We start from the raw sequence: 18,473 nt of genomic DNA on the forward strand, positions 1-18,473 counted from the left end.
AAAAAAGCACACAACTCATATTTTAATATCAGTAGTCTTACCTTTCTAATGCGATGGATGTGCCCTCTCTCCCCCACCACAGCAGCCCCTGAGCTGGGACTGGGAAGGAGGAGGGTCTCTCCCCTGCCACAGCAGCCCCTGAGCTGGGACTGGGAAGGAGGAGGGTCTCTCCCTGGCAGCCGCAGCCCTAGAGCTGGGGAAAGTTGCCTCTTTCTCTGGCCAGTGCAGCCCTGCACATCCAAAATTTCTTCTCATCCCACTGCCCCCTCCCACCTACCCTCTATTCCCCTCAAGGCCACCACCTCACCTTACATGTGTGTCTTCTCCAGTGTCCAGGCACCTAATTAGTGGAGCCACGCCTGCACAGCTCCACTAATTAAGTGGGTGGCTCTTCAGTCTCTCATGTGCGGCCTCCCAGGTGCATATCTTAGAGGGAACTATCCATGGATCACCTGAATGGAGCTCGTTGAGAACCTCTGCCTTAAAGTAACAGTTGGTGTATGTATGGATGCAGTGTGTATACGAACAGGTTGTATGAACAGAGCCTGAACAAAAGTTATCTGCAGACAAAAGTGAAGCCCTTACTTATGAGTCAGAAGTCTTTTTTTTTTTTTTTGCCAAGGGCAGCATGCTACCATATACTCTTGTATAGTGTATAACCCTGGGGGGAAATCATTGTTTGGAAGAATCTAATTTGTGCTGCTAATGTTGTTTAACTTAATTATCCTGTAAAGAAGAGAAATGTAAGTATTCTACATTTATCTTGCAAAATTATTATTCCAGACTCACATTCCTTCAGACTGCTCTGATTCATGATGGCATAACCTGTAGTCCCATGTTCTTGATCAGGGGTTCTCAAACTGGGGGTTGGGACCCCTTGGGGGTCATGAGTTTATTACATGGGGGGGGTCGTGAGCTGTCAGCCTCCACCCCAAACCCCACTTTACATCCAACATTTATAATGTTGTTAAATATATTAAAAAGTGTTTTTAATTTATAAGGGGGGGTCACACTCAGAGGCTTGCTAAGTGAAAGGGATCACCAACACAAAAGTTTGAGAACTACCGTTCTTGATGAAACCAAGAAAAACCCTGGTTTCAGTATAATTCTGGGAAACAACGAAATTAAGTCATTCTAATTATGGTGTTTCCCATGTTTGACAGGTTCTAAGAACACAACTGATATAACTGACTTATTATTAGAATAACATCTTACATTTGTAATCATTTTCATTTTTATAATGGCTTCTACGCAGAAAGATCTTAAAGTGTGTTACAGACATTAACAAACTGATATGCATACTATGCAAAGAGATCACTGCAAGCAGCACTGATATGGTTGATCTCTGGGATTGAACGTGGTGACTGACTGACACCAAGCAGTAACTATATACAATAGTCCATGACAGGAAGTAAACAGTATATCTAACTGAGCTGCAGGGGGAATGTTAGTAACAGCAGCAGCATCACCAGTGGTGGACACCTAACTGGGAGGTGGGAGAACGACTCTGAGATGGGGGAATTCCAGGGTGGGGGGAATCCTCAAAAGATAGGAAAGGGGGTTGGAGATCCAGGGATATGGGAAATACAAGGAGAGAGAAGACCAAAGGGATAGAGAATTTGGGAGGAAAGGGAAGTGAGAGTGGCGTTTACAGTGGTTCTCATCCAGTAGTGCGTATCCCTGGGGGTACGCAGAGGTCTTCCAGAGGGTACATCAACTCATCTAGATATTTGCCTAGTTTTACAACAGGCTACTCAAAAAGCACTAGCAAAGTTAGTACAAACTAAAATTTCATACAGACAATGACTTGTTTATACTACTCTATATGCAAATGTACTTACTGAAATGGAAGTACAATATTCATATGCCAGTTGATGTATTATATAATTATATGGTAAAAACAAGAGTAAGCAACTTTTCAGTAACAGTGGGCAGTGACACTTTTGCATTTTTATGTCTGACTTTGTAAGCAAGTAGTTTTTAAGTGAGTGAAACTTGGGGTACATAAGACAAATCAGATTCCTTAAAGGAGTACAGTAGTCTGGAAAGGTTAAGAGCTACTGGTTTAGGAGATCACAGGGAAGAGGGATAATGAAGATGGAGAACCAAAGGTTAGGGGAGACAAGTCCCAGAGAAACAACAGTATAAAAGAGGGAAATCCCAGGAGGGAGGGAGACTAGTAAAGATGCAGATATGTACAATAAATTGGGATGGGGAAAACAGGAGTAGAAGTGCCTACATCCTTCAGGTTTCTTTAGAGGCTCACATACTACAGTGATGAGGGTTATTAAAACAGATAGATATTTACATGCCAGTGAAGTAGTGATGACTGATGGAATATGTCCCCCCCACCCCCCCTCATATGGTTGTACTTAAGAGAAAGAGATGTTCCATCTCCCTGATTTAGGGCCCAATTCTGCTGCCCTTCTCTTGCTGAGCTGTCCAATTGAAATTAGCAGGATTCCTTGAGGAATAAGGCAGTACTCAGTATCAACCCTGCCTTTAGGGATTAAGATTAAAGCAGCCTGTACAAGATGTCTCTCTGATGAAATACCAGACACACATTTTTGTGATAACCTTTCCTGCAAGGATGGCCCTGCACGTCTCACTGAAGAGGAATGAAACAAACAGACACCCACTGGATTCCACTGATATTTTGCTGCTGTTGTTGGATTAGCCAATACCCAGAAAGCAGGATCTTTAGGGGAATTATCCTTGTGTTCTCAGAGGCTTGTGGGGAACGTTTTCTAAAACTTCCTGCAATTGCTTACCCTGGTGGGAGGTGAGCCCTGGCGGGGCCAGCCCGCTGGTGTTTTAACATCATACCAGAGCTGCTCTGACTGCGAGCACGCGTTGGGCTCCTGCTGGAATCATAGAATATCAGGGCTGGAAGGGACCTCAGGAGATCATCTAGTCCAACCCCCTGCTCAAAGCAGGACCGATCCCCAATTTTTGCCCCCATCTCTAAATGGCCCCCTCAAGGATTGAGCTCAGCAACCCTGGGTTTAGCAGGCCAATGCTCAAACCACTGAGCTATCCCTCCCCCCTGTCAGGGGCCTAGGCACTGAAGGCCTAACGCTGCAGTGGGGGCCTAATTCCCTGCCTCCTCCCGGGCCTAGGTAGCTGTGCTTGGACGGGAGGTGGGTGGCCTAGAGGGGGTTTGGGCCTGCAGCAGGGGCATGGGGCTGGATGTCCAAGGGGTGTAGGGAGGGCAGGGGCGCGGGCCCCCCTGGGGCTGGGAGACAGCCTGGGGCTTCGTCAGCCAGCGCTGGGCGGCTCGGGGCCCGGGCGCTGCCGGGCTGCAGTTTCCAGAGGACCGAGCAGGGAAGCGGACGCGGGCCGCTTCCGGGAGAGCACAGGCCGGGCCAGCCCGCCGCGTGTAGCCGCCGTGCGCAGCCTGGAGGCGGCCGCGATGGGCGCCCCCAAGCGAAAGAGCCCCGCGCCCGGCCCGGCCGAGGCCAAGCGAGCCCGCGGCGCGCAGGGGGAATTCACGGGCACCCACTTCAAATCGCTGCTGCGGGACCCCGAGACCGCGATCCAGGGTGAGCCGGGGCGGGAGCGGGGCTTGGGCTTGCACGTGCTTCCCCAGGGGGAGCCTGCCACCGCCGCCGCCCTTGAACTAGCACTGGCTGGGCTCCAGCGTGGGGCGCCCCCAGGCTGCTCTTTGAGTTGTCCCCGGCCATCGCCCCCTCGTGCTGCTGCCTTGGCACTCTGTGCTGAGGTCCTGCTGCGCTCGCCCCCTGCCCCGCGTTATTTCCGGGGCATCGCTACTGTGTCCGCGTACCCTACCCTGCTCCCCGTGCTGCTCCAAGCGCCTTACTGTTCCCATTCATGTTGCTTTTATGCATGATGGCCCATCCCTGCGGGGAGGGGGGATTGAGACCCACACCTAGGAGCTTGTTTAGTGCAGGTGCACCAGTGATACATGAATTATTGTTGTATTTGTACTGTGGATCGCTCGCTGTTATTGTTCACAAAGATTTTGCATTTTCTCTCATATATATTACTTTTTCACTAGGCAGTCTTGGATGTAATTGGGTGCATTATGTGTATTTTCTTTAGTATACAAGTATTCCTGTACTTTATGCAAAAAAAAAAAAAAAAGGAAAAAAAAGGGGGGGCCTTTATTACTCTCTAAAACTATTTTGCAGTTTTTGCATGTTTAAATGAGCTTGAAATGATATGAAGTAATTCAGTGTTCAGGGTAGAAATATTCTTGGATAAATTCTGTCCTTTGTGGGGATTTATTCAGTGAAGTGTAGTTGGTTGCATTGTCTGTTTGTAACTTTCCCATTCTATATTAGTGGATGTATCTTTGGATTGGCAATAATATGCCTAGCACTCAGGTGAATATACAGCAAGAAAGAAAACGTTAACAAGTAGATGATATTGGTCTAAGTTTATTCCCACACTGAATGTCACATACTCCGTATCAGGTTTCAGAGTAACAGCCGTGTTAGTCTGTATTCGCAAAAAGAAAAGGAGTACTTGTGGCACCTTAGAGACTAACCAATTTATTTGAGCATAAGCTTTCGTGAGCTACAGCTCACTTCATCGGATCCATACTGTGGGAAGTGTAGAAGATCTTTTTATACACATAAAGCATGAAAAAATACCTCCCCCCACCCCACTATCCTGCTGGTAATAGCTTATCCAAAGTGATCGCTCTCCTTACAATGTATATGATAATCAAGTTGGGCCATTTCCAGCATAAATCCAGCAGGAGAGTGGGTTTGTGTGTGTGGGGGGGTGAGAAAACCTGGATTTGTGCTGGAAATTGCTCAACTTGATTATCATACACATTGTAAGGAGGTATTTTTTTATGCTTTATGTGTATAAAAAGATCTTCTACACTTTCCACAGTATGCATCCGATGAAGTGAGCTGTAGCTCACGAAAGCTTATGCTCAAATAAATTGGTTAGTCTCTAAGGTGCCACAAGTACTCCTTTTCTTACTCCGTATCAGACACTTCTCCCATGAACCTGGGCAAATTATAATGCAATGTGCAGAGTTTGTGAAGCTGGAATAAAGGTTATATCTGTCATTTGAAAAGCATGCTTTTGATTACAGATGTAAATGCTTATTTTCTTTCAGGTTTAGAAAACTTCATCTCCACAGCTAAGACATTATCATCTACTGAACTATATGATGTAGTAGAGGGATATATAAAAATTTCTGTGGAGTGTGCTGAAATTTTCAGACTTTTGGATGGTGAAAGAAGGCCTGAAAGTGAAGTAAGTTGTCCACATGCATTGCATTTGTAATGGACAGCAGAGTGTGCATTGAATAGAACATTTAATAATTGTAGTATAAACACAGAATAAAAGCATTTATTTGGAGATCTGAGGAGCAGAAAAATCGGTTGTTAAGTTGGCAGTGGCGTTATAACTTTGTCATAAAACGTAAAGGCGTCCTGCAAAGCCTCTTACATGTGCTAAACCTAATGTATTCTGAATAGTCCCATTGAAGTCAAGCTCTGTAGTATTGGGGCCTTTGAATTTTGTTAAGAAAATCTTTTATAAAACTCAAGACCAACAGAAAAGTTTATGCACACTTGCGCACACACAAATCTAATAAAAGTGTTTGGTTTTTAGATAAATAAGCTTTCCTTTGTAGAGTTTGATATCCAGCTATTGCAGCATTAAGAACCAGAAGGTAAAACTTATTGTCTGAGCTGAGAGAAATGCAAAACATAAACAAGAGTGTAAATAGTGACCAATAAACTGGATTTATAGAACTCTCTTTCCACTAATTATCTGAGGCATTATTAGTAATTTAGGTAAAGAAGTGTTTGTTTACAACTGATTAAAGTTGATAGAGCCCCTTTTAACTTTCAATAAACAATCTCTTTAATAAAGTATCCTCTCTGTCTGCATAACAGCAAAACTATGTATACGTCGTATCTTGCTTTGTTAGCTGTTTGCTGTGTAGATATTCTTCCACTTACTAATAAAACACAGAGTTTGAGATTTGTAAGGCCCTGATGCAGCAGTAGGGTTGTGTGTGTGTGTATGTAGGGTTTCACTGTGAGCAGCTCAGTGCAGTATTGGGCTTAGGTATAGTTTTTGAGCTCTGTATATAATGGCATTACAGTAGTACCTCAGAGTTATGAACACCTCGGGAGTCGAGGTTGTTTGTAACTGAACAAAACGTTATGGTTGTTCTTTCAAAAGTTTACAGCTGACCATTGACTTAATATAGCTTTGAAACTTTACTATGTAGAAGAAAAATGCTGCTTGTAACCATCTTAATTTAAATGAAACAAGCCCAGAAAGAGTTTCCTTCCCTTGTCAAATTTTTTTTTTAAACTTTCCCTTTAGTTTTTAGTAGTTTACATTTAACATAGTACTGTGTTGTATGGTATTTGCCTTTTTTTTTGGTCTCTGCTGCCTGATCGTGTACTTCCGATTTCAAATAAGGTGTGTGGTTGACTAGTGAGTTTGTAACTCTGGTGTTCGTAACTCTGAGGTTCTACTGTATATTTGAGTATTATTTTCCATTCTGTCCACGTGTGCATCCTAGTATCTTGTTTCCTTTATTGAATGCTGCTGCACTATGAGCAGATGTTTTAATTGTGCTGTCCATATTGAGGCCTAGGTCTTAATCTTTACTGGTTACAACTACTTTAGAATACAGTAAGTGTGTGAGTAGTTCAAATGATTCTCTCTGATGTACTTTGTCTTGCTGTTGTCAACACTGAATTTCATGACTTTTGCAGCTGGAAACAAGGAGAAGAGTTGGTACCAAGTGACCAGCCACGTCTCTGCTGCTCAGTAGTGAGCCATACACCATAGTATGGAAGCCTCTGTCCAAGCATATTATTTCAGTGTTAACCATCTGGAAGAGAATCAGTGTGTATTACCTTGAGTTTCACATTTGGAAGCATTTCCTCTTGTTGCACAGTTACTTATTATTTATTATGTTTACTGTTCTAATTTTCTAATTTATATTTGCTTGTATAGGGATATTTGAGGAAAGTAATGGCAACAATATTTTAAAATATCTCTGAACTTTGCAGATGCTGTTAATTTTTCAAGCTTTGGAAGCCATCTTGTTGAGAACAGCAAGTGACCTGTCCCATTTTTCTGTTGTGGGGATGAACATAGTAAAGAAGTTGATGAATAGCTACATGAGATTAATCTATGCTGCTTTGTATTCTGAAAGTCACCGGTAAGCCTACTGCATACCAGAGGGAGAACCTGTGTTGGTTGCTCTGACACAGTCGCAATATGCTGCCTTGGGCCACCATCCTGCAAAAAGACCTAAGCATGTGCTGAACTGTTTGTAATGTGCAGAGTCCCACTGACTTTAGGAGGACTGCTCACAGTGTATAAACTTAGGCACATACATATAAGTGTTCGCAGGAATGCTGCAGGGAGTAGTGCTGCACTTGACTTTAGCTGAGTCTGTAATTTTCCATTCTCTTCCTCTGCTTGCTTTGTTTACCCTAACTACGTCATTTGTGGTATGAAACTGCTTTAGGTGCCAGGGAGGCGCAGAGAGAGGTTTCCTTTTCTATTGCTCACCGAAGCTGAGCAGAATACTGTAACTCCTCGCTTAACATTGTAGTTATGTTCCTGAAAAATGCGACTTTAAGCAAAACAATGTTAAGCGAATCCAATTTCCCCATAAGAATTAATGTAAATGGGGGGGTTAGGTTCCAGGGAAATTTTTTTCACCAGACAGAAGGCCTACACACACACACACACACACTATAAGTTTTAAACAAACAATTTAATACTGTATGCAGCAATGATGATTGTGAAGCTTGGTTGAGGTGGTGAAGTCAGAATGTGGAAGAGGGTGGGATATTTCCGAGGGAATGTCTTACTGCTAAATGATGAACTAGAACAGCTGAGCCCTCAAGGGTTAACACATTGTTAATGTAGCCTCACACTCTGCAAGGCAGCACAAATGGAGGGAGGGGAGCCAGCATGGCAGATAGAGACACACACCCTGTTTGTGTGAGAGAGAGATGCACATTGCCCCTTTAAGTACGCTGACTCCACTCTAAGTACATTGCCTTTTTAAGTAGATCAGCAAGTGACCCTGACCCTAACCCTAACCCACAGCCCCTGCTGCCAGCATGCTCCCTCCATCCTGAGCCCTGTCGTGTCCCCCCCCCTCCCCTCCCCTCCCTATGGAAGATGGGGTAAGCGAGGGGCAGGAACGGGGGAGTGGAACACCCTGACATTAGCTCCCCTCTTCCCCAGCCTCTGCACAGCAAGCAGGAGGCTCCTGGGAGCAGCACATGGCAGTGGGGGAGGGACAGCTGAACTGCCAGCAATTGATAGCCTGCTGGGTGGCTGCCGCACAGGGAACTTAGGGGAGCGGGGAGATAATAGGGGGGCTGCCGGTCCACCCTGATTCCAAGCCCCCACCAGCTAGCTCCAACGGGCTGCTCTTTCTGCAAGCAGTGGACAAAGCAGGCAGCTGCCAAACAACATTATAAGGGAGCATTGGGCAACTTTAAACGAGCATGTTCTCTAATTGATCAGCAACATAACAATGAAACAACGTTAACCGGGATGACTTTAAGTGAGGAGTTACTGTACCATGCTGATGGCAAGAAATGTTGAGTTTGATTGTTGCTTCTTTTTCCTAGTCTTTTCACAAAATATTGTCACATTTGTAATAGAATTTCTCCATCAGCCCAACTTTTCTTAGATACCTTTTCCTGTCTCTTAAATGTGACAACTAATTTTTTTGATTGAATTTATTTCTTAATTTATTTATAACCTAAGTCCACAGGAGGTACTTCAACAACCATTTCTTCTGCCTTGTCCCTCCATGGCAGTTGAGGTTTGGAGGGTGGTTCTTGCTTTACATCCCAGTATGTCATTTGGATGAGGGAAGGTGCTTATTGGTTCAGGGACCCTGTCTGTGGCATTCAGAGCTCTTTGTCAGCTCTGTGTAAGCACGAAAGCTTGTCTCTCTCACCAACCCAAGTTGATCCAATAAAAGATATTACCTCACCCTCCTTGTCTCGCTAATATCCTGGGATCAACATGGCTCCAATAACAGTACCAACAAAATAACGTACCCTCATAGTAATGACCCCAAAATACAGCTATTGGAGAAATCCTTCCAGAGCTTGCCTAAGGGAAACTGCTCTGTTGAATTTCAGATAGGGTGTTTTGACTTTTAGTAGCTACATTGGCCAAATGGAAAGGCCCAGGGGTTTGGCAGTCACAAAACAATTATTTTCATGTGCCAGTTGCACCAAACGGGCATAGAATATAATGATTAGAATAATTTGCTGAGAACATGTGTTGTCCAGCTGAAGCATAAAGAGGTCATGTTGTTGTGGCATATGAAGGCAGGATCTCTGCTTCGTATGCATCTCCTCCTCAAAATTTTTTATGAATGATAACGTTTCAATATTGGAACTTTAGGGCTTGATCCTGCAGCCATTAATAATGGCATGTCTTTGCACATCAGTAAGGTCTGCAGAATCAGGCCCTTGTGGCCCCAGTTTTGAAGTTAACAGCAAAATCCCGTTGACATCAGTGGATGCAGGGATTGGAGCCTTCATTTCTTGCGCTCTCCCCCTTGTTCTGGAAAATCAACATCCAGCCTCCCGGTATATTTGTGTGTGTAAGCTGAGTAGATAGGAACAATGTAGATGTAAATTCCTTTGTGCCTACTCCCTCTACATCAGTACCTCTGACTTTTTCCTTTCGTTACTCAGATAGACTTCCACTCAAGTGAGTGAGTAAGGACTGAATATAAAATTTAAATGAAAACTGAGTAAGGACCTCAGGGTTTGATCCAGTGACAGGAACACAGCTCTTTTTCTGTATTCTTTAACAGAAAATAATAATACAAACAATTCTGTAGGAATGAATTAAGGCCCTGATCTTATAAACAGTTACGTTGGTGCTTAACTTTCCTGCCAGGGGTAGTTCCAGTGACATTGCTCCCCAGACTAAAGTTAAGCACATGCATAAGAATTTGCAGGCTCAGGGCCTTGATCTGAGAAACACACATTTTAAAACAGGCAATATGAAAATAAGATTGGCCAGAATTCTGTGTGAATTAGGAAAAAGTCACGTGCATTTTGCCTAAATTAATAACAGTGGTTGCTTTGTAAAGATGCTGGATCCTGCATTCCTTATTGAGCCGCAGCTCCCATGGACTGTGAGAGCTTTGCATGCAGCAGGAATACAGGATCAGGTTCAGTGTGGTTAGAGCTTAGCTTTCCCCACTGTGTTTGCTTATTCACATTGGGACAGACTCAGAGTGCTGCTCTGTGCCTGCATTTCCCACTGACTTTGGTGGAAGTTGTGGCTGGATGATTTGAGAGGTATAAATTCTCACATTATAATGTCTATGTAACCATCATTCCTTCAATAACATGCATTTTCCCCCCTATTTATTCATGTAGGATGACTCGAGTATGCCTCACCTTGCTGTCGGCCATGGTGGCACAGGGGCCAGACTCTGCAAGGGATGTCTATAGCCATTTTGATTTTAATAATAAATTCCTGCCTGGATTAGTGAAGAAAAGAGATAAGAAGGTAAAGTGAGCAAAGTTTCTGCAGGGGTCAGATGATCTGGCATGGAGGTATCTTCGGTTTACTTTTGCGAATTTTTAAAATAAACTTGCAAATGCGACTCCACTGTATTTTCATGCACTACTGCTTCTCCACCTCTTCCTTCCCCTTTTCTGTCTGATTGTTTATAATAGGTACTAGCGCTGATCTCTGAAGAGTTTCCCATTCACTTAAATGGGAAACACCCAGGGCTCATGGATGTTTATAAGTGTCTGTCATTATGGGAGATCTTGTATAACATAGTCCTGGCACCTGGGAGTTGCTCATTTCATTTCCATGCCTGCTTGATCTCTGCTACCCTGATGAAGTGGAGTGCCTGAAGATTATAATGCCATGGGGAAAACAGGTTGAGTTTTGCTGCCATAGTATTGGGTGGCCTAGTTTGTTATGAAACTGCATCATGGCTTATTATGTGGTTTGGTGGCCATAGGACAGAACTGCCATTAGACAAGACCTTTTAAGGCTAGAATGGAATGAAGGCAAAGGCAATGTTTTAATGCTTTTAATTTATGTTTCAGAGGGGTGGAAATTGTCCAGTTCTAAAATTAGCAGGTTAAATCCTGGCTCTGTAGAAGTCAGTGGGAGTTTTGCCATCAGTTTCAGTGGGGCCAGGATTTCACCCAGTATTTATGAAAAAACTACACTATGCTTTGGAAATTGTAACTAATGGTTTTAGGGGAAAATAGGTTGGGTTTTTTTTATGTTAAATTATCAGGAGTGTCAAGTCTGGCGTTCCCTGGTTTTGCTGCCTTTGTGAACTCTCACATCTTAATTGAAGGACTTGGGTGTTAAATCTTTATCCAGGATATTCATTTAACAATGTGTTCATTAGTCATGGGAGTAAATTAGATATTATTAACCAAAACAGAGTTTCAGACATGCCTGAAAATTCCTCCTCGTCTCAGTTGTTCAGATTTCACTCCATTGTGATGTCATCATTTCACTAGTTCTCTAGTTGTAATAGTGTCTCAGCGTAGACCAGACCTGAATTTCTAATGTAAAAATCAGGCAGAAAACCAACAAACTCCCAAAATCTTTCATGTCCCCACTGCTATTTCTTTTCTTTCCCCCTTTTTGCAAATTACTTTTAAAGGGGAAGTTCTTTCACATTGTACTCCAGTAATTATATTTTATTTGGGGATTTTTACATATAGTTTAAATGACATACACTAACGCAGTGGCTCTCAACCTTTCCAGACTACTGTACCCCTCTCAAGTGTCTGATTTGTCTTGTGTACCCCCAAGTTTCACCTCACTTAAAAGCTTACAAAATCAGACATCAAAATACAAAAATGTCACAGCACACTGTTACAGAAAAATTGCTTACTTTCTCCTTTTTTACCATTTAATTATGAAATAAATCAATTGGAATATAAATTTTGTACTTATATTTCAGTGTATAGTATACAGAGCAGTATAAACAAATCATTGTCTATGAAATTTTAGTTTGTACTGACTTCATTAGTGCTTTTTATTTAGCCTGCTGTAAAATTAGGCAAATATCTAGATGAGTTGATGTACCCCCTGGAAGACCTCTGAGTACCCACAGGGGTACACGTACCCCTGGTTGAGAAACACTGCACTAACGGGCTAGGGATTTCATTTTCTAGGTGGAAGTTAAATAATTAATCCTTAAAAACAATCATAATTTACAATCAGATCCTGTGGCCTTTATGGAGACAGATCTCTTGTCGGTTTCAGTAGCATTGCCAATACAAATTGGTCCTGAGCAACAACACCCTATTAGTCTGGTCCTTGGCTTGTCTTATGAGACAGCCAGTTGTCTTGAATAGCGCAACAATCTATGGTGGTTTGGTGATATGCGCAAATGGGGATTAGGGTCTGACCACCAAACCACTTATCATTTGTGACCTAGCTCAGGTATTCAAAATTGAAAAATTAGTGAATCAACCAGCCTTTCTAACTAGATGCTAAGATATGAAAGGTTAATAGACTGTGATTGACAAACTCATGTCGTTTTTCAGATTAATGTACTGCGGATGTGTTTATATAAAACATATCTATACAACTTATTACATATTTTATGATAACCAACTGCTGCTGTAATAATTTTGCAATTGTGTACAAGCTATATGCTAAAAGTGTTTTTTAATTTTCTTTTAGGGGAAACCAGATGTCCGTATGGCATATATTCAGTTTGCTCTCTCCTTTTTAATTGCTGGTGACAACACAATCCTAGTACAAGTGCTAGAGTTAAAAGGTACTTCACAGTTACTGCTTTTGTTAAAGGAGTATCTTTTAAAGGTGATGTTTAAAAATATGAACCAATTACATAGCATTGACAAGACAAAGGAAATTCATTTTTAAAAATTGACTTTAAATAAGCTTATGCTTTCCAAAACACTTGGCTGTACTGGCTGAAAATAATGGTGATGGTATTGCTTATGCTGACTGCAAAGAGACTGCAGGATAAATAGGAAGGCCTAGATGACCCAGTTAATGATAAATAAACTTATACTACCTTCAGAACCACAAAGATCAGAAGACAGAGGAGACTTTATGGCTTTAAAAGTTGTTCATAATGTAATAACATTGGATGTGCTGCCTTCTTTTAAGGTTAAATATTTAAAAATTAGGCAAGATCTAGTTTTTGAACACAGTGAAATTAATTTCTGTGTAGACAGCCTGTGCAAGGCCCATGTAAGCGCTCTGAATGGATTGTTCTTGGGTCAAATGGCCACTGCCGCTGGACCCCTGAAGCCCTTCATTTGGCTTCTGCAGGGAAGTGCCATCAGAGGGTGTTTGTACAACCCCCAGATGTTGAGGAAGGGGTGGTTGTACTAGCCCCACATAGAATAGCTCACAGAACTGCAATAGAGACGGAATCAGGGTTTTTAGCTAATTTAGGGTCTACGTCTGAAAAGACTTATCTATGCACTTGACTTAACATACTAAGAACTTGATCCAATGCTCATTGAAGCTAAAGGGAATACTCCTGTTGATTTCAGTGGGCCTTGGATCAGATCCTATAATTAATCCCATTGACTTCAATGATTGTAGGTCCTTCAGGGCTGGGGCTGTCATTAGCTATATATTTACACAGAGCCTAGCACAGTGGGGCTGTGACCTGGTTGAGGTCTCTAGGCGCTAGCTCAATATAAATATTGAATAATAATAACTGAGCTAACTGGCTAATAATTCTTACAATAAGTATTTCATAAAAGGCAATGTCACAGCAGTTTGTTTATCACTGTATTATCTATTCACCATGCATTCTAATACTGGTATTTTTGTTCATCTTTAAATACAACACAGAGATGAGTGACATGACATTGTAGACAAACAAGTACAAATCCCCTGAAATTAATTTCATATTCAAATGCTGCTTGTCTTCAGATCACGACTCTAACATTTGAAATATGTTCTTAGATTTCATTCCAGATATTCTTAGGACTGGATTAAAGGAAGATAAAGTTTCTGCTATCAATCTTCTGCTTTCCACGCTGGGAACAAAGGTCTGATATGCCCTTGAAATGGCTTTGTCACTTGCTTTCTGTTTCTCTTGCTACTGAAGACAGCTTTACAATGCAATCCCAAAGAATATACACCTATTTATTACTCTGGCACTGTGCTGCAAAGGATCATCAGCATTTCTGTTGCTGAGCTTGTTCATCGGGGGTTTATATGTTGGCCATAAAATTGTCTCAGGGCTAAAGCTTGTAATGTGATATTTTTTAAGTAGAATTTTAAATGAAATAACCAAGCTGCTGGATTTAAAAGCTAATTACTGCTTGTATGTAACGTTTCTCACACATCCCATCTCATTTACCTCCTGGAGAATTGGGGTGGCATATCCACAATAAGTTATTACTCTTACTTTGAAAATCTAGCTATTGAACACACTGCCTCACTTCCAGAAGGAGTAGAGATTTTATGTTGCTTTCATATTGGGAGCTGTTGGGGCAAATGGGGTGCAGAGAATTGTCCTTGTTTGGTGGGTGAAGCACCTTTACCATAGGTTCCAATTAAAGACATAGTCTTGATAGGGTTCTGTAGCATCCCTCATCCTGACCTCCTGACTAGAGATAACTGTTGTGGTCTGGATCTGCTTGCTGTTGACACTGGGAGTCTCCTGATTTGGGGCTAGTGATGTTGTCTGCCAGGCAAAGCTGTTTTTTGATGGAAAGAGGAAAATGGTGGTTTTTATAATGAAGGTTTCCAGTAAAAACCCAGGGCTGCATCCAGGAAAGCTGCTGCAGGGAGGACTACTTTCCATGTGCAACGTAAACCCATTGAAAGAGAAGGGAGAAGTTGGTTCTGTGATGGGGTGTCATGTTGTCTGGTTCTATCATGGGGTGGGGAAAGCAGATTTAAGTTACATCAAGGCTGCTATGGAAGCCTGATAACAGAAGTAATTGAGAATTGCTGTAGAATCAGTTGTCTTCAGCTGCTTTGGCCACATCCCCTTGTGTATCAGCAGTTTCCACGTTTTGAGCTCTGTTGCCCCTTCTGTCCCTTTTCCATATGGAAGAAACCTAACAGGAAAGGGTAACTGACCATATAAATGAAAACTGTGCTTTTGCTTACATTAAATTAAACTTTAAAAAAGCTAGCATCATGATTGCAAAATCAGGACCTTAGAAATCAGGGAGTTCCAGAAATGAATTTTTCTCCTGCGTTGTTAGCTTATCTGTGTTGCATATCTTATTCTGGTATGTATCATGGTTGTGTTAATAACATCATACATGAGGTTTACAATTTAACAAGGAAAACAGGAATAAAAAAATGAAGCTACAAACAAGCCTCAGCTATCCAAATCTTGCTTAATCAAAACTCTTGGTTCTCCAAAAGTCAGACGTGTCCCTGAAGGTGTGATTGAAGCTCAGGTCCTGTAGAGCTGCAGAAGAGTCTGATTCTGCAAAGCTTATGTCTTAGCCTGGAACAAACCAGTCGCCATTGCTAACATCTGCTTGGTGCATTCATTGGATTACTCTGGTAACAACTCTTGCCAGCTTCCCCCAGTGGATTTTGTCAGGTCCTGTATTCAGAGTAGAGCTTCCAACATACACAAACTCCATGTATAGCTAACACTCCCTCCTCTTCAGGTTCCATAGCTAGCAAGCTCTGCCAGTTTTTCTAACAGCTTTCCAGTTCCTTGTCTGGAGCTAATGGGGTTTTGGCATTCCAGAGGTGCAGGCAGCTCCTTAATATGCTCTGTGCTTAAAGTAGATTGTAATAGGAGAGGCTGCTCGCGGTACACTAGCCAAGAAGGAAGAGGAGCAGTGGGAGAGGGCTGCTTCCCCAAGCCAAGGAGAAAAGGGGAAACACTTTTGCTCTAGTAGAGGAGAGGGAGCTGTGCAAAAGCAATACGAGTACAAGGTGTGATGGAGATGATTATTTTCCATTTTGTTGTAATTTGCAATACACGACTTGCTTTTTATTGTTTTCAGGTGGTTCAAAATAAAAGTATCAGTAAGACGCAGAAGGTGCGCTTTTTTACTGTGGAAGTGTTAAGTCACATTGCGTCTCTTTACCGTTGGAATGGGATTACCGATGTCAGGACTGAGGATGTCAAGGTCTGGTAATTTCTTTTGTGAGATGTTTCTCCTAACTCCCTTTCCTGTACCTCTTTCCTCACTCTCCTTGCACGAATCTGTGCAGCTTACAAACAGGAGAAATAGACAGGTGGGGCTAGGGCTCCCCCTATTTATGATCCCAAGAAGAGGAGAGAACCAGGTTATACGCTGCTTTAAAGAAACCAACAAGTGACTTCCCTGGGCTGGAGTACTAGTGCTTCAGTCCTAGGATGAGTGGCAGTAGGGCTGCCCCTTTTTTCTGATTACCTTCATGCTGCTGTGGGGGGGCTCTCTTTTCTGTCTCCCAGTTTCTGGAGCTCCAGAGCAGAAGTGCTGCCTTTGGGGCATGTTGATACTTCAGCATTCCTCTCTGCTTGGCTGTCAGGAAGAATTTGCTCCCTGCATTAGGGCAAGATGGAGTAGGAGAGAGCAAAGGCTAGAATGTGCAGTGCCTCTCTCAATACCCTTTCCATGTACCCAGTCTCCATACATCAGACTGGGCTGACTCTGAAATAATGCCCCAGAATAAAGAGCAGTCTCGTCTCTCGGCCTGACTCTGCTCTTGCTTCCATCAGCAAATGAAGTCACACTTGTATAAAACTGTCTTTAATGAGTTAAGAGTCATTCTTCTCAAACCTAATAGCTGCTAGCACTGCATTGCTGCTGCGTACGTCACTTTGTTTTTACTTTGCATAACAAGAATTGCACGTGTTGTTATCTTTTAGTTCCACTTTTGTGTAATGGAAATATCTGAGATGTGGGGTATCTAAATTGTCTTAGTGCCTTATGGGAAGCTTATGGAATGGAATGAACGACTCCCATTGCTTTTGATGGACTTTGTATCAGGCCTTTAGATCAGTATCCATAGATTTTAAAAGACCAACTCTCTCCATGAAAACTTCTACCATTAATGGGCTGTCGCTTTGTCAGCTCTTATCCTGGTACCTACTGTATATTTAATTCAGGTTATAAGAAGCCTGTAAACTCCTGGCAAGGACCTGTTTCCATTAAGTGTTTAGTACAGAGCCATGCACACATATGACTCTACATGCGTTTCAGCTGTGAATTATTCACACTGTTGCTGTGTGGATCAAACTGCTGCTTTGTCAGTGATTTCCCAACAATAACTTGACAATGAATTTTGCATTTGCAGAAGTCTTAAACTCTGCCATATCAAAAGAGTTACAGTAATCAGTCATTGACCTGGTCTGGTCTCTCATTTTTTTGCTGTATCTGTAATGGAATTCATGCTTTTTTCATCCCTGGAGAGTTAGCATGTGCAGGACATTGGTAGCTATCCATCTTTCATGTGCCGTATTAAAATTGTTCTTGGTGTGGCCAACATCTTGACCCAGAATTGGTCCAAGGAACATGTTGTTTGTTTTGTATGCTTCATGCTGATAGCGTCTGTGATTTCTATGACAGCTTTCTTGCACTGATTCTTAGTAGTAAGGCTGAAAGTAGTCATTTCAAATTAATTTTGAAATCTTAATTTTTATGGTGCCAGCACATTGTTTGGCCATAATCCCTTTATAAAAGTGAGATACTTACATCTCTATTTAGCTTCATTTTTCTCTTTGTTCATCTAGCCTGGTTCTTTTTACTGTCCCTATTTCTTGCCAGAAAGCCCAAGAAATGCCCTGTAATTAATAAAAACATTCCCAAGGTATGCAATTTGAGTCCTATGAATAGAAGGAATCCTATATTATTGAATGTGTTTAATACACGGGTTAAAACTTGCCTTGTTAACTTAACCAAAAAATAAAAAGAATGAAGTAGGAGTTGTCTGTGTATAAATCAAGCTGTATAAAATACAGATAAAAGTAAATTTGTTGTAAGATTTTCTTTTCATTAAACTAACAATTAAAATGTTTGTTTTTCACAATTCTCGTGTACTTTGTAGGTTACTCAAGATCCTGAAGAGGCAGGAAAGGTCGTGGTAAGAGAACTGGTTCATAACTTCTTAATGGACCTGTGTTGTTCTCTGAAACATGGCATTAATTTCTATGATCGAAGCCTTGGCACGTCTGGCAGGTGAATTACCAGTGCTTTTTTCTCTCTATATATATTTGGGGGGTGTGGGTATTGGGTTTCCAGTCTGTATTTCATAGATTTTTAAGGCCAGAAGGGTACCATTCTAGTCATCTAGTCTGACCACATGATAACACAGGCCATAGATTTTCAGTAATTCCTGGATTGAGCTCAATAACGGGGTGGAACTAAGGCATATGTTTTAGAATGACATCCAATTTCAATTAAAAGATTTCAAGTAATGGAGAATCCACCACATCCCTTAGGCATCTGTTCTAATAATTACCCTCCCTGTTTAAAAATGTTTTCCGCTGGAATTTTTTAAGCTTCAATTTCCAGCCATTGGAT

At 42.0% G+C, this 18,473-nt stretch overlaps 1 protein-coding gene across 1 annotated transcript in view; it reads left to right on the top strand.

Moving 5' to 3' along the window:
* Nucleotides 1–5,052: 5,052 nt before the first annotated feature.
* The window catches only part of URB1 (URB1 ribosome biogenesis homolog), a 71,634-nt gene continuing 58,213 nt past the window's right edge, over nucleotides 5,053–18,473 (top strand). The window contains exons 1-7 of the mRNA XM_074970766.1: nucleotides 5,053–5,235; nucleotides 7,020–7,171; nucleotides 10,389–10,521; nucleotides 12,682–12,778; nucleotides 13,948–14,033; nucleotides 15,969–16,094; nucleotides 17,998–18,128. Of these exons, the coding sequence (XP_074826867.1) occupies nucleotides 5,056–5,235; nucleotides 7,020–7,171; nucleotides 10,389–10,521; nucleotides 12,682–12,778; nucleotides 13,948–14,033; nucleotides 15,969–16,094; nucleotides 17,998–18,128 (905 nt within the window). The 5' untranslated portion in view covers nucleotides 5,053–5,055. The remainder of the gene's footprint in view (nucleotides 5,236–7,019; nucleotides 7,172–10,388; nucleotides 10,522–12,681; nucleotides 12,779–13,947; nucleotides 14,034–15,968; nucleotides 16,095–17,997; nucleotides 18,129–18,473) is intronic.

The sequence above is a fragment of the Natator depressus genome, chromosome 1 (genome assembly GCF_965152275.1).
Source record: "Natator depressus isolate rNatDep1 chromosome 1, rNatDep2.hap1, whole genome shotgun sequence".
NCBI lineage: Eukaryota > Metazoa > Chordata > Testudines > Cheloniidae > Natator > Natator depressus.